This window comes from Eretmochelys imbricata, chromosome 22, assembly GCF_965152235.1.
Source record: "Eretmochelys imbricata isolate rEreImb1 chromosome 22, rEreImb1.hap1, whole genome shotgun sequence".
NCBI classification, from domain to species: Eukaryota; Metazoa; Chordata; order Testudines; family Cheloniidae; genus Eretmochelys; species Eretmochelys imbricata.
The window spans coordinates 15,329,146-15,346,092 of record NC_135593.1 but is presented as its reverse complement, the minus strand read 5'-3'; the positions used below and the strand labels follow the sequence as shown (position 1 = coordinate 15,346,092).

General features: G+C 42.0%; 1 protein-coding gene across 3 annotated transcripts in view; it reads right to left on the bottom strand.

Moving 5' to 3' along the window:
• Positions 1-16,947, bottom strand: part of SIK2 (salt inducible kinase 2) — a 118,287-nt gene that overhangs the window by 50,938 nt on the left and 50,402 nt on the right. For 2 of the 3 annotated variants that reach the window (XM_077839668.1, XM_077839670.1), the window contains one exon: positions 9,040-9,201. In XM_077839668.1, coding sequence (XP_077695794.1) covers positions 9,040-9,201 — 162 coding nt within the window. Of the gene's footprint in view, positions 1-9,039; positions 9,202-11,878; positions 12,077-16,947 lie in introns of all 3 variants that reach the window. The other variant, XM_077839669.1, reaches the window with a different exon arrangement.

Here is a 16,947-nt window from a genome sequence, read left to right as displayed (position 1 = left end):
TCTGTAAAAGCGATTTGGTTTTTTACTAGTTTTCACCCCAATTTTGGATCACTCAAGTACATGAAAATACTGATTATGTTAAGGAAATTCAAAGTATTGGGTAGGTGCGTTTATGTTAATAATAAATTAGTGAAAGTGTAAATACAAAGCTGTATGTTAAAGTAAGGCAACATACATACACGTGTGCATATGTGTATGTACTGTTAATGTACAGTTCATGAAATCAACCACAGCACTAAACTTTTTACTTTCAATACCCTTACTTTTCTCTATTTGTTGCTTTTTTCTGTTCTCCCATCCCCCAATATTAACCCAGATGCTTACTCAGAAAACTGATAATTTTTTGCACCGATTTTCACCCATTTTAAATTTTTTGTAATGAACATATGATAAATTCCCTGGTAATTTTAAACAAAATAAAATAAAAATGGAGGGCCTTGTTAATATATGTACATTTGTTATTTAGGACGCACTTTGAGTTTGGATTTATTTATATATAAAAAAATCTGGAAGTTAATCCCCTAGAACAATCAGCTCAGATTCATTGCTCCCTAGGATCAATATTTACTTACCTTACATAAAGATCCCTGTTGAGAAAAGTTCCTTGGACTTCTCTCTGTCGTTTTTTTGGAGCAACTTTAAATAAAAAACCTGTAACTTGCAGTCCTGCGGGGGGGGGGGGGGGGGGAATGAAGAGGAGAGAGCCTAAGCAGCAAGGGTGACAATCTCACAAATACTTCAGCATGCATTCTTGGGAACAGGTTTTTTGGGTCTGAGTGTCTTCACCATTGAGCTGAACCACAAAGGGCAATTTTATTCCTATTTCTACATTTGACCAAGAAGTGTTCCGCCACTAAAAAGAAAAAGCTTCAGAATAAGAGCCCAAGAGCCAGAAGCAGATTTGCTGCAAATTAACTAGTGAAATGCACCAGCAAGTTACTGTGAAGAATGCAACTAAGCAGTTGACTCTTTGTTCTTTCATGGCAGAACTGGATGTGTGGCTGGATATCCCAAATGGCTGGACTGACTAGCAGAGGGAGGGCCCATAGGATTAGTACAAAAAGCCCAATGCCATTACAACAATAGAAACACCCTTGGGGTTAGATATCAGCTGGGTCTGGTTTTCCTCTGACTTTGCAGAACTGTCTCAAAATAATCAACTGCTTTAATTTGCTCTTTAAAAAAAATATACATTTTTTTCATGACAGAAAGGACCAGGCTATGGGATTTCGGCCCCTGGCTGCCTTTTGCTCCTTCTCAATTTGCTGACTGGAGGCAGCGAAGAACACAGCAACTTGCATCCATCTAAGTACAAATGACCCACTGGGGAAGGGAGAAAGGACAAAGACCTCTGTGACAACACATCACCACACAGTCTGGGATGAAACACACCACACAGTCTGGGGTGAAATTCACTGCTCATCACTTTGTGGAATTAATGAAAGAAGTGACTGGGCACCAATCACCCTAATGTTTCTGACAGCTATGACTGTCTTCTGATTAGCCATCACTACAGCCACTGCTGGACAAAGGGACCACTCTGGGTACGACAAAGCTGTACACAAGAATCACAGTATATGAAAAGTGTGACGTGTGGGGACTACTAGCTAACGTGGATACTTATCCACAGGCCAGCACAGTAACGAGCATTTTGACAATACAGTGATAACACTACAGAAGACCCGAAGAGAGAGAGAGCGAGCGCCTGACATAAGCAGCAAATGGAATTGGCTAATAACTTTATGATTTCACTTTGCTTTTATTTATTTCTGAATCCTGGAGAATGCATGCTGTGAAATTCCCTATGCTAGTACAGCTCAGGTCTCTAACCTTTCCTTGGCTAGCAGGACTCCTGGGATGCCTTTGAAATAGGGTTTTTGTGAGCCTTTGTTATGCTTGTGCTGGAATGTTCAGGGAGGCAGGAAACTTGCTTCCCTGCTCCTCTAAGGACATTTATGAAAAGGAGACCTTCTTTGAATACAGCACAAACTTCAAGGCAGCTCAGACCCCTGAGTAGGAAATCTGAAAAACAATCCTGGTTGAACATGACAAACAATAGCACAAAAAACCAGCATAAAGAAAATAAAATGGAGGGAGGGGGCAGGGAAGGAGAGATGAACAGAAGAGGAAATGAAAGACCACACAAATAACAGGCCAAGAACGTTCATTAATTCAGTACAGTTACTGACAGATAAGTCCACATATGCTGCAATTCCTAGCTGCAAAATTTGCCCAAGTACCAGCTTTCATTCTAAAAAATAGTAATAATTGTTAACAATCATAAGTTGTTAAGTCTTATGGTTGAAAAGAAAACCTTAGAAAACATGAACAGATTGCAAACCAATGGTTAAGGCTACAATTATATCATGGAGGTAACAGAATCTGTGACTTCCATTGACCTCTGTGACATTTTCTGCCCTGGGGCCGGAGCTCCCAGCCAATACCACCCTTGCAGCTCCCCCCTGCATGCCCAGCCACAGCGGGCGGCCGGCGGGACCACACGCAGCTGCCCAGCCACGGTGAACCCTCTGCATCTGCCCAGCCGCAGCGGCCAGGGGGGACTCCCCACAGCTGCAACTAGGGGCAACTGCAGCTACCAGCTGCCCGGGGCGAGGGGACCCTGCAGCAACCCAGCCCTAGGGGTAGGGGGACCACGGAGCTCCCACGCACCGCATTAGTGGGGGACCCGGGAGCCCCAGCAGCAGTGGGTGCTGAACTCACCTACCCCTTTTGTCACGGATATTTTTAGTGAAAGTCAGAAAAGGGTCACAGGCTACCGTGAATTTTAGTTTATTTCCCATGACCTGTCCACGACTTCTACTAAAAATATCTGTGACAAAAACTTTGCCTTACCAATGGTCAATGCAAGTGTAGATGACACAATGGTAAAAAACAAACAAACAAAAAAACCCATTCCGGGTGTCCTATCAGTGATCCTAGAATATCAGGGTTGGAAGGGACCTCAGGAGGTCATCTAGTCCAACCCCCTGCTCAAAGCAGGACCAATCCCCAACTAAATCATCCCAGCCAGGGCTTTGTCAAGCCTGACCTTAAAAATATCTAAGGAAGGAGATTCCACCACCTCCCTAGGTAACGCATTCCAGTGTTTCACCACCCTCCTAGTGAAAAAGTTTTTCCTAATATTCAACCTAAACCTCCCCCACTGCAACTTGAGACCATTACTCCTTGTTCTGTCATCAGCTACCACTGAGAACAGTCTCAATCCATCCTCTTTGGAACCCCCTTTCAGGTAGTTGAAAGCAGCTATCAAATCCCGCCTCATTCTTCTCTTCCGCAGACTAAACAATACCAGTTCCCTCAGCCTCTCCTCATAAGTCATTGTTCCAGTCCCCTAATAATTTTTGTTGCCCTCCGCTGGACTCGTTCCAATTTTTCTACATCCTTCTTGTAGCGTGGGGCCCAAAACTGGACACAGTACTCCAGACGAGGCCTCACCAATGTCAAATATAGGGGAATGATCACGTCCCTCGATCTGCTGGCAATGCCCCCACATATACATCCCAAAATGCCACCGGCCTTCTTGGCAACAAGGGCACATTGTTGACTCATATCCAGCTTCTTGTCCACTGTCACCCCTAGGTCCTTTTCTGCAGAACTGCTGCTGAGCCATTCGGTCCCTTGTCTGTAGCGGTGCATGGGATTCTTCCGTCCTAAGTGCAGGACTCTGCACTTGTCCTTGTTGAACCTCATCAGATTTCTTTTGGCCCAATCCTCTCATTTGTCTAGGGCCCTCTGTATCCTATCCCTACCCTCCAGCGTATCTACCTCTCCTCCCAGTTTAGTGTCATCTGCAAACTTGCTGAGGGTGCAATCCACATCATCCTCCAGATCATTTATGACGATATTGAACAAAACCGGCCCGAGGACCGACCCTTGGGGCACTCCACTTGATACTGGCTGCCAACTAGACATGGAGCCATTGATCACTACCCCTTGAACCCGACAATCTAGCCAACTTTCTATCCACCTTATAGTCCATTCATCCAGCCATACTTCTTTAACTTCCTGGAAAGAATACTGTGGGAGACAGTGTCAAAAGCTTTGCTAAAGTCAAGGAACAACACATCCACTGCTTTCCCCTCATCCACAGAGCCAGTTATCTCGTCATAGAAGGCAATTAGATTAGTCAGGCATGACTTGCCCTTGGTGAATCCATGCTGACTGTTCCTGATCACTTTCCTCTCCTCTGAGTGCTTCAGAATTGATTCCTTGAGGACCTGGTCCATGATTTTTCCAGGGACTGAGGTGAGGCTGAGTGGCCTGTAGTTCCCAGGATCCTCCTTCTTCCCTTTTTTAAAGACGGGCACTACATTAGCCTTTTTCCAGTCGTCCAGGACTTCCCCCGATCGCCATGAGTTTTCAAAGATAATGGCCAATGGCTCTGCAGTCCCATCCGCCAACTCCTTTAGCACTCTCGGATGCAGCGCATCCAGCCCCATGGACTTGTGCTCGTCCAGCTTTTCTAAATAGTCCCGAACCACTTCTTTCTCCACAGAGGGCTGGTCACTTCCTCCCCACGCTGTGCTGCCCAGTGCAGTAGTCTGGGAGCTGACCTTGTTTGTGAAGACAGAGGCAAAAAAAGCATTGAGTACATTAGCTTTTTCCACATCCTCTGTCACTAGGTTGCCTCCCTCATTCAGTAAGGGGCCCACGCTTTCCTTTACTTTCTTCTTGTTGCTAACATACCTGAAGAAACCCTTCTTGTTACTCTTAACATCTCTTGATAGCTGCAACTCCAGGTGTGATTTGGCCTTCCTGATTTCACTCCTGCATGCCCAAGCAATATTTTTATACTCTTCCCTGGTCATTTGTCCAATCTTCCACTTCTTGTAAGCTTCTTTTTTGTGTTTAAGATCAGCAAGGATTTCACTGTTAAGCCAAGCTGGTCGCCTGCCATATTTACTATTCTTTCTACACATCGGGATGGTTTGTCCCTGTAACCTCAATAAGGATTCTTTAAAATACAGCCAGCTCTCCTGGACTCCTTTCCCCCTCATGGTATTCTCCCAGGGGATCCTACCCATCAGTTCCCTGAGGGAGTCAAAATCAGCTTTTCTGAAGTCCAGGGTCCGTATTCTGCTGCTCTCCTTTCTTCCCTGTGTCAGGATCCTGAACTTGACCATCTCATGGTTACTGCCTCCCCGGTTCCCATCCACTTTAGCTTCCCCTACTAATTCTTCCCAGTTTGTGAGCAGCAGGTCAAGAAGAGCTCTTGATGAAGCTGCCCAACTGGTAGAATAAAGTTTAGAGAACTGCCTAAAACCCTCAATATCAATTCAGGTATCTTTGTCACCAATAGCTCTGAGAGAACAATGTTAATTGCTCCATTAACTTTAACGGGGTGCTAATTCTGAAACTGAATGATACAAATTCATTCTGAACATTATTAACTTTTTCACTTGAACCATTTATTATAACGTACAGCTTGTGCACTTGGTCCACAGTCTGAAATGGCCTTCCATGCCAAAAGCCCCATTTGTCCCTTACTCCAAAACTCCCAACTTCCATGCAAAGTTACTGCAAAATCCTCCTGTTTCCTGACAACTTCAACAGATATGCATTTTCAACACAAAATCCTGAAACATACAAAAAATTGAAATTTATAAGATAAAATGAAGTTTAATATCCAACGAAATTACATGGGGACTACTGCAATAACTGTGCTATTCATTTTCATATTACCTGAAATAAAAGCCTTCCATTTTTACAGTTTATCTGACGCTGCTGTTGACATTCTAGTGTGACATAATAGTGCTCTGCAGGAATTAGGAGTGCGGAGCGTGCTGCCGCACCCCCTGGCTTGAAGTGGTTTCCATTATTTACAGGGTTTACAGTTTGGTCCAATGGATCTCAGCACCCTCACTATAAAAATAGTTCCAGCACTCATGGCTACAGGATGCATGCGTGTGGTTATGAAATACACAGGATGTGACATCAAGAACCAGCTATTAATTGTCCATTTGCTCCCTTGTTTTATAGCGTTACCCTTTTTGACCTGAGCACCGAGCCAAAAATTTGGGGTCTTGCAGATTCCAGTTAGGAGAGGAATTGATGGAGTCAGGTACCTTTGGTGTAATCTTGTTTATTTAGAAAAATATACAAAATCCCTTTTTTCCCTGAACACCGCAGGAACCAAACAACAGGAGACCGTTTCCTTACTCTCAGTCCCAAATCTCTCTTAGCTAGCATGGACCCAAAAGCCCTTCCTCCAGGCTTCTCTCAGGACCACACGCCAAACTCATCCAGGTTACATCTGGAGTTTCCTTCTCTGTTTCTTGTCTCCCATCCCCAAACACTTTCTATTCAAACAATACCCAGTGAAGCCCTCCGCCCACATAATTCTAATTCATGAGTGGCCTTGGATGTACATGCCTTTGTTTTGGGAAGAGACATCTAGTATTTCATAAAGGAGCTTAACTATTCCTACTATCTGAAACGAAGGGTGGCTGTTATACCCCCAAGTTTCATGGAGGTTTAACCCAAAATATAACAATAAGGATCCTTCCATTCTTTCTTCAACCAAAAATGTCCTCCAGTATGTTTAAAACCAGCAACCAGAAATAGCCTAATGTTCTACCAGCAATATGGAGCAGGCTCTGCAGGCACCACACACTGAAATTAAATACACCTCCCTTTTCATTGCTTTCGGTTTACCTTATTCCTCAATCTTTCAGTAAATTTTCAGTCCACAAGGAAAGGGAAATCAGGCGTGTTAGATGGTACAGATGTGGATTGCTCAAAATAAATTTGAAAATTTGTATTTAATGCTAACAAAGTAAATATGCTGTATTTTAGATCACCAGAATTGTCTGACAAAATCTATATGGTGAGTAAAACAAACAGATGGGTGACCCCCATTTTTGGTGCATACATCCTATTATCCAACTGTGGGGTTCGAGTTAAGTCTGTCTTTGCAAAATCATACAGAATTGCCTCTACAAAGCCCTCTCTCTTAGTGTATCTTTTGAACCCTTTGACTTTTACTTTTTATATTGCCACACAGATATGTGATACAATCAACAAGCTAACGCAGAAAATGTCATCTTCAGCTTTTATTTTTTCAATTAGAGAGAAAACACCATTCTATAGAGGAATTAAATTACTTACAGATGGCGCTGAGCAAAAGAATTGGGATAAAGTTCTGGGGGATTTTTGGGCTCCATCTCTGCTTTGTCTTTTACTATTATTATTATTAGTAATCATGATCTCTACTGTGGTATGTCCTGTAGATATTTTATGCATTATTATTACTGCCTAGAATCCATCTCTAAAGAAAACCAATTTTCACATGACATGCTAACACTGCTATGGATCTGAAGTATATTTCGGTTCCCTTTTTGTTGTTACTTATGAAACTTGTCAATACAAATGACAGAATTCAGGAGCCTAGAAACCCACCAGTACAGAAGACAAGACGACAAAAAGTGTTTCTCAGCCTAGCACAAAAATCCCGTTCTCATATCAGACAGTATATATTGCAAGAAAGCTCTCTGAAAGCACTAAAATAATCCTTCCCTCTCTATCATATTTTAGATGGAGTTCTCATTCATGGAGTAGTTCGCTTGTAAAAGGTGACGTGCAATTTGTATTTGTTTTTTTAAATTGAGTTGGTTTCCTTCTTTGCTTTTTTTGGATAAAGCCTGGAAGGTTTAAGAGATTTTCCTGATTGTTTTTTTAACCCTAGAAACATCAGGAATGTCAGGTCTGGTCTTCCCTGGTTTTGCTACAGGATCTCAGGGATGTTTACTGGGAGCTCTACCACCTTTATTAAAAGGGTATGGGTGCTGAAACTTTAACAAAGGCTTCAGTTACCAAAAATGCTGTTAAATAGGTGTTAAAAATTAAGCCGTGATAAAAATCCCTTTCCCTCTCAGTCCCCCAACTTTCATTCTCTTGGCTCTTGTTTCCATTTCACTGGTTCTCTAGTCATAATCTTCCAGCCCGGACAGGTGTTGAATTTCTTGTATAAAAACAAACAGAATCCCCCTGCCTTTTTCATTTTTTTAAAACTGAAACTTTTCAGGCCACCTTCTTTATACTTCATAAATAAAAAGGAACAAGCCAATTTAAAACAAAAATCTGTTGAGTGTCACCTTTAACACATTCCTACAGCCTTGTCCTTACGAAAAATATCAGAGATCAAGATGCATCCTGCATCATGGCAATGCCTTTTAAGCCACTGCAGGAAAACTAGATAGGAAGTCCAACAATAAGATGATGCGATAGGAATTTGTAACTTAAAAGAGTATTTCTACAGCTTTGTCAGCCAACTGAAAGTCTTTTTGCACTTTGTCGTAACTGACAAGTTCACTTCATTACAAACCAGCTTCTTACTACAGAGACTCCTTTTCCCCTACCCCCCATATTCCCCAGCTACTGATAATGACAAAAGTTCAACAGTTCTCCAAGTCAGGGAGTCACCCAACCCTTCCCTATGCTAGAGTGTCAGGGCTAAAATCAATCTGGAAGGGTTCTCAGAATTGTAATGAAGTAACAAGCAGCAAAATTATCCCATTGCATATAACATCTGCTGTGTCTAAATTTATTAAAATGAAATCATGCAGGGTAAAAAAAAAAAAAATCAATAGGCTTCCATTTTGAGCTTTTTTATGTTGAAAGAAGTTATTTGATTAATTCTGTTTTAACCTGCACATCTGGCAGTGTTAATGAGGTGTCATGATACTACAAAAAAAAAACCAAACCCAACCACCCCGCTCCACCTCCCCCCCACCAAAAAAAAAAGAAAAAAGAAAAAGAAAAACAAACAACCCCACCAAACTCTACAAATTTGCTCCATTCTCCTGGAGACAAAAAGGAACTAAAACTAGGAGTTATTTTTAGCTGGTGTTTATTGCCATCATCACAAATTACCCACCAGTGCAAAATATTGCCCTCTTTTGCCTTTCCACTTCTGTTAGTGGAATCTCTTGAGCAACAAGAACTGATTTGTTGGAGCAGACCAGGTGCTTCCATGGGTACTAATATGGTATTATTTAGAATCAACTGTATTCTGAGTACCTGCTATTTTGATGTTCATGTTGTTGTCAAGCAGGAGATTTTCAGCCTTCAGGTCACGGTGCACAATCTTTCGGCTATGACAATATTCCACCGCAGAGAGGATTTGCCAGAATTTGCGCCTGGCCTCGGGCTCACTCAGACGGCCGTGGTTGGCAAGGTAATCTATGAAAATAATACATGTTTCAAGGGAAATGTGATAACCCTGTGATTAAAATAATTTCTTTCAAACATTTATGACGCAGAAACAAGAGAAAGATTTTGGCCAATTTCAGACACCAATAGTAATTCACCCAAGCCCCTCTGCAAAATGGCTTCAGAGCCAGAAAAAAAACATTGTGTAACATAGCGCAATAGTCCCTTCCTCCAGTGATGCATGCTTTGGTTTGATAGTCCCTTGTCATAAAACAGGAACTATTTCCATGGAAACAGAAAGACAGCTGCAATAAATTGGCTTTTGCTATTATAATGACAGGTTTCAGAGTAGCAGCCGTGTTAGTCTGTGTTCGCAAAAAGAAAAGGAGTATTTGTGGCACCTTAGAGACTAACCAATTTATTTGCTCAAATAAATTGGTTAGTCTCTAAGGTGCCACAAATACTCCTTTTCTTTTTGCTATTATAATGTATCAGCTTTGTTTCAAGGTTTAGTCACCTGAAGAAGACATTTACACTCTATTCTTCCTCTCTTTGGATATGTCTACACTGTGCTGTAACACCATGGTATAGGCCCTTCCTACACTGACGGAAGGTTTTTTCCCCATCAATGTAGTAATCCATCTTTCCAAGAGGCGGTAGCTAGGTCGATAGAAGAATTTTCCCACCAAACTAGCCACATCTACATCGGGGATCAGGTCGATCTACCTATGAGGCTCGGGCACCACATTTTTCATATCCCTAAGTGACACAGGTAGGTCAATTTAATTTTTAGGTATAGGCCAGGCCTCACAGTGAAGTCTCACCACATGCAGCCTTGCTGCCGAATTATATTTTTTCCACAGAATATAGACAACCAATATCTATGCAACAACAGAGCTGGCTGGACGCTGCTCCTTCTCAGACCTCAGGCACTACGATCAGTGTGTTTTTATCATTAATAATTTTTGTGACAGTAAACTGAGTGCTGGAATATAGAGAGCCCTAGAAAAAGAAGTCTCTATGGATCCCCAGAACAGGAACAGCATAGGCAGCAGCTTCTATTCACTGTCCCAAGTGGAGGTCAGTCTCCAATTCAATCCTTTCTCTCTCTCATGAGGCAGTAGTGCAATTAACAGCAAAGGTGAAGTAATGGTACTGGAATTACTCAGCAGATATATAGGCGGCAGCAGATGTATGTATAGCAATTGCCATGACAGACTCGTTGCATCACAATAATAAATCTTTGGTGGTGGAATTCAAACAAGAGGGGACAGTGAACATGACATACTTCATTATTTGCTGGATTAAACCAGTTAAAAAAATGCAAGGTGATTTATAGCTAAATGGTTAGTAGCTAAGCCAAAAATAATCAACACCAATAAATTCTGAGGTTGTACTCTAGGAATATGCCTGACTCACAACACTGGACTAGTCACTACAGCTCAGAGGAGATATAGAATTTATCTCATTAATAGGACTTATTTCTTAGAACTATTTAAAATGTTTTTGTGTACTATCAGATGCAGTGAAATTTTACTATGAAACTACATGGATAATTCTAATCTTTTAACTGTTCAAACAGAACAGATCTGACATTCATATATACTCCAGCCAGGAGACTGTACAGGAATTATACTGAAAATGTCTACTTTGTGCCTTTTACATGGAACACGAACCATTCAATGTATTTCCCTCTCCCCAATCAATTTGACACACAATCATCCCAGTAACACATTAGTACGTATGTTCTATGGGAACAGGAATGAAATCCAAAGAGAATGCAGGGGACAGTAATTAGTGCAACAGGATATCCACTAGCTGCCACAGTGAAATATTTGCTTACTGCAATATAGTTTAGATCTCAGCTGTTAGCCTAAAAGGAGTTTCTGTTAAAAAGAGGAAGAGGGAACAGAATGATTTTTAATTTTGTCTTGACTAAGGTTTGGTCCCTGGTTGTCACATCTCTGGAGTAACTCATTCTGCCCATGGCAAAACCTACAGGTTTTCCGTTCATTGGACATTTTCAATTTCTGTCTAAAATAAACTAAGGAACTCAGGTTAATATTTGGGTGCAAGGTTAGAGCTAGTCCCTCTTTCATTTCATATAACTGATGACATAATTAGCACCAGACAAGGCTGCTGAATGGTGGCACAATACCTAGTGTAATATTCATATGGTTCACGTAAAATTACTTTATCATCTTTCCCATTATCACAGGAGATTGACTTTAGCAGCATGTCACATGCACACTTCCTCTTACGCACAGACCTGCTGCATCCCAACTTTGAAACAGGAGATCCAGATTTCTCATACTACTGCATTTGCTTCCGCTTTAATTTTTAAAATGCCAACTAATTTTTATTCACAGTACACATTAATATTAGCTAAAAAGTTTAGTTCAACAACTTTCAATAATTCAATCTGTGTGGGGACCATATTGTGTGTGCATTATTTTTAAAGCATTATACTGTAAAATTTACTCCCTTCAGAGAAATAACATTTCTTATTGGCCAGAGGGATGGGAGCAGTCCAGGGCAAAATGCATTCTGCCTGGGGGCATCAGCAATGTACTATCACGTGACATCAACTGCAAACAAACCATCAGAGTATGAGCGCATGCTTAAAACCTCCTCTCCAAACAGATTTTGAATTGTTTAGCTGAACAAGTGAGACGCATTTTTGTAGGAAACCATCATTTGGAGTTACCTGCTAAAGGACAGATTGTCCATGGCCCTTGCAAAGATTCCATTATTTGACCAGGCCTCAAGAAATCTCACTCAGCAGCAGGATTGTGTGAGGCAGCCCTCTGCCTTTGCTGGTCCATATGATGCCCAGGCCACGTGGGCCTCCTCCTCTTCTTTTTCTTCTGTTAAGAAAGGCTGATTCACTGACATCTGGTCTACACTAGAAAATCAGGTTAATTTAGCTGCATCTCTTGGGGTGTGTAAAATCCACACTCCTGAGCTACATCGTTAAGATGACCTAAGGGTACAGCTACACTTAAAACCCTGCATTGGTGCAGCTGCACTCTTGCAGCTGCGCCACTACAGTGCTGCAGTATACACACAACGTACGCCGGGGGTTCTCAAACTGTGGGCTGGGACCCCAGAGTGGGTTGCGATCCCATTTGAGTGGGGTCACCAAAGCTGGTGTTGGCCCTGGGCCCCAGCAAGTCTGAAGCCCAAGCCCAAGCCCCATCACACAGGGCTAAGGTTACATGCCCCCCACCCCGGGCAGACGCCTTTTGGCTTCAGCTTTGGACCCTCGCCTGGGACGAGGGGCTTGGTCTTCGGTCCCCCCTCCTGGGGTCATACAGTCATTTTCGTTATCAGAAGGGGGGTCACGGTGCAATGAAGTTTGAGAACGCTGACCTACGCTAACAGGAGGGCTTCTCCAATTGGCGTAGATAATCCAGCTCCCTGAGAGGCAGTAACTAGGTCGATGGAAGAATTCTTTTAGCAGCATCTCTCAGGGGTGAGGATTTTTCACAACCCTGAGAGATGTATTTATACCAAAGTAAATTTCTAGTGTAGACCAGGCCTAAGTCCCAGAGTAGAAACTGCTAGGTCAATGGAAGAATTCTTCCATCAACCTAGCTACTGTCTCTCAGGGAGATGGATTACCTATGCGACAAAAGAAACTCTCACATCAGCATAGATAGGGTCTACACTGAAGCGTTGCTGTAGCGCAGCTGTAGCATTTTAAGTGCAGACATACCTAGAAAAACTAATTACAAACAATGATAGCACTGCTTCCCCCACTCCTGCTAGAAGGGAAGAAATAAAGGAAAACCAACAGAGCAGGCCCTGAAGACACTGGATACAATCCCCTCTCACTGCTCCCTCAATGGTTAGGATAAACTGAAGGGCAACTGGGACTACTCCCCCATTTATTACCCTCAGCACCCTCCACAAGTGGAGGGAGCAGAGAGTGGACCCTGCTTAACAGAGGACTTTGGAAGCTTATGGCATAGGTGATTTGATCCTGAAGGTGGGTATACATAAAGGCCACCTGAAGCAGTAGTATAGGGACTGCTCCATCTGAGAGCCCTCAAGATGCAAATCATTCCAAAGGGATTGGAGAAGAAGTGGAAATATGCCCCAGGGAAGTGGCCAGCCACAAAGAGGGGAGCAAGGCTAAATGCTGCAACCTGGCTTTCAATCCCAGCAGGTGAGAGTTGTCATGCCTCTTTGAACGGTCTATATCCATGACGATAAATAATGACTCAAATGGGATTAGAGAAAACTTGACTATTCTCTACTACTTTCTGCTTGGATAAATCAGAGGAGACCAAACAATATAATCTCACGTTCCTAAAATAAGTTATAGTTTGGGATTTTAATACCATCATAGGCTGTTTTATAAACCTGCATCCCTGCCCCTCATTTTCACTGCAACTCATCAATAGATGATAAATTATGGCTAATTAGCAGCTATAATGAAATATAAAGTTTGCAAAATGTGGAGGATGGTGGAGACAGTCTGCTGCCATTTGGCTGTGATTCCTGTAATGTGGCCGGAGGGGAAATTTAGCAGGAAAAAACCCAAATAAAAAAAGCTTTTACATCCTGCAGGTTGCATAAGGCGCTTAAAAGACACAGACACTCCCCCCCTCCCCCCCCCAACATTGCTAAACATTTCCCTCTGGCAATATTTCAGCCATACAGAATTTGTAAAAGAACAAATCTAATTTACAAACCATCAATAATAGTTAAGCTATTTCTTTATGATGTGACACAGAATAAATGTAACATAGCTGGCGAAAGACCATCACACACTTAAGACATATTCATGGCCAAATTCTGTTCTTCAATTACACACCTTGTAAAGCCACAGAAACTTCACTGATTTCAGTAGTATTGCTCTGGCCTTACATCATTGTCAGAGATGTTGGATTTAGCCTTTAATGAGTAAGGAAGCATTCAGCAGCAAAACTAGGGAGGCACTGCAGTCAGGTGACCTAGGAGAACTATGTTAGGGTGGTAATTTAGGAAACAGTCAATTATGAGGAAGAAACTGCCAAACTGGGAGTGAACCAGCCAGTCAATATGGCAGGCAGGAGAAATGTTCAGTATCAATGAGAGTACACCCACCAGTTCCATGGAAAGTCGATACTTCCTTCCTTAAATCTGATTTAATAAGTGATTCCTTGTCCTGTTTAAAAAGTTTCCCCTGTTGTTTCACCTCACATGATAAATGGCCATATTCCTGTGTCTCAGATCCTAGCTTCAGGTCCAAGAGTTAATCTAATGGCTTTCATCAGAAACCTACTGCCATTCTCATTGGTTTCACAGGTTCATTGCCAGCTAGTCCTTCCTATTCCAAATTTAAAACAAACAAACCAACCAACCAAAATTCCAAGGGACAATCAGGATCCTAGCAGCAAGAGGCACCTTGACCACCACACAGCCTGTGACTACTGACTGATAACTCGGTTTGATCACATGCTTGTGCCAACAGTGCAAGTAACATAACTGAAGGAGTCTGGCACCAGCAGGCGAGGAAAATGGATTTCATGGTTAGCTCATTTGCCGAAGTCCAATAAAAGCTGCCTCAAGCAACCACCCATAGGACCAGCATAAATCAATTTCCTCATGCACAATGGTCTTCAGCTGAAGGTCAAGGGCAGCTTTAGTGGAAAACTTGGGAAACGGTCATTTAGAGAATGGTGTTTGTATATTTGAGATCTGCAGATGAACAGTACTAAGTATTATTTAGGTTGCCTTGATATCTGTAGTTAAAGCAGGAATAAAATCCCTCTGTTACACAAGTTGATTGATTTTTAGTTTTGAAATTTTACATATTAAGTCTTTCAAGGCTCTCAGTTCTTCACTGCATTGGACAGTCAAGGCAGCAGAACCAAATGATTTTTCATCAGCTATCCAACTCCCATCTTCTCCCTGGCCCCACACAGCCCTATCTATCCCAGCATTCCTCAGAGCCTCCCCAGTTGGCTAATCTGCTCCTCCAGCTCAACAGGCTCTCTGTGCAGATAGAGAGTTTGGTGGCTGTGTGGACTGGATTATTCTAATCAAAAGGGACGAGGGAGGGAGGAAGATTCTCAAGAAAAAATTTGCTAAGGGCGCATTTTAAAATTCTTCCTCGACCAAACAAATCATGTAAGAAAAAAACACACAGAAAACCGTAATGACCTAGGAAGGACTAGTGTGAAAAAACTGTAGACTGAATTCACTCAAAGTGTTTAACTAAGGGATTTTAGTTCTAGTCTAATTGCAAATCTTAATGCATTTTTAACTCTGAAGCCACTTCCAACGCCTTCATATTTATTACTGAAGGTGGTCTCATGGAACAGGATTAATCATTTACAGAACTACACATGACAACCATCTTTGTCTGAATTCAACTAACAGGTCAAAGCTGCTGCTTTAAAATGCAAACAAATAAAGATGATGTAATGGGGCACTGAGCCCTGCTTCTGTTTGTTTGAAATAATCTGTCTGGAACATCTCTGATTAATGGTTTTACTTATGAATTTCAGTTAAAGTGCTTATGTAATCCTGATGGGTGAAACAGGGTTGTCCTAGGCATTGTAATGCTAAAAAGCAATAGGTCTAGGGAGCCTCTGAGTACATTGGGTAATTTTACTGGATTAGTTAGACAACATTCGGTTTTAAAGGTAGCCCACGGGGGAAAAAATTAGGTTTATGCCTTTGAGGTGGGGTTATGATGCAGAGAAGGCCTAAAGGGAACCCTAGGGCCAGCAGCACAGAGCCCCTGGAATTCCAAGAGCTAAGCAGATCAAAGCAAGCATCACACTGAGAAGATTTAAACTTCAAGACTCCTTATAAGAAATGGAAAGGGAGGTGGATATTTTTTGCTGCTTTTAAAATTAAATAGGCAGCTAGTATTGTTTTTAAAATTATTATTATGAACAACTTTAAGCTTTGTTGTAACATGCATTGTTTGCCCGGACTGCTCAAGACCTGAATGCTTGTGTAGGAGGAACTCTCTGAGTTGGCTTCTTAAATCCCTTCATGCTGTTTCACATCTGAAACTCCTTGATGAAACATAGGAGCCTTGTCTTATAACAGGCTTATTCAAAGTGATACAAGCTATGAAAGTGAGACCTTGGAAGATTGTTGCAGTTTTCATAATGTAATAAAAATACTATAACGATAAATAATAATAAATAGCGTGTAATAAGCATGTCAAAAACAAATTTTATTTTTCCAAGATCACTGCTTTTATCATTTATATTCAGGTAAAGGAGAAAATCCCTGGAAATATTCATTTTTAGGAGGGAGTTCGCGAGACTTGACATTTTAGTGAAAGGGGTTCACAGGTTGTTAAAGTTGGGTAACCACTGCTCTAGGGGTATGTCTACACAGTGGGGAGTAAACCTCCCAATGCCAGTAGACAGACTTGTGCTAGCAAGGCTCAAGCTAGTATGCTAAAAATAGCAGTGTGGACACTGCGGCTTGGGCAGCAGCTCAGGCTCTCAAGCCCATCCAACCCCCTAGGTCTACGCTCGGGGGCCTCCTCTGAATCTCTTTGGGAGCCACAACATCCATACTGCTATTTTTAGCATGCAGGCTCTAGCCCTGCTAGTGTATCTGTCTATTCACGCTGGGAAGCATGCTCTCCACTGCAGTGTAGACAGATGCACACTGTAAAATTTTATGAGTTGTTTTATTAAGACCTAATTTAATAACTAAACTTTTAAATAAAAAGATGGACTTTGTTAAAGGTATACCCCACGGAGCCCTTCAAAGTGTTATCCCTCCACAAACGTGCTCTGGGACCCTTAAAAGGAT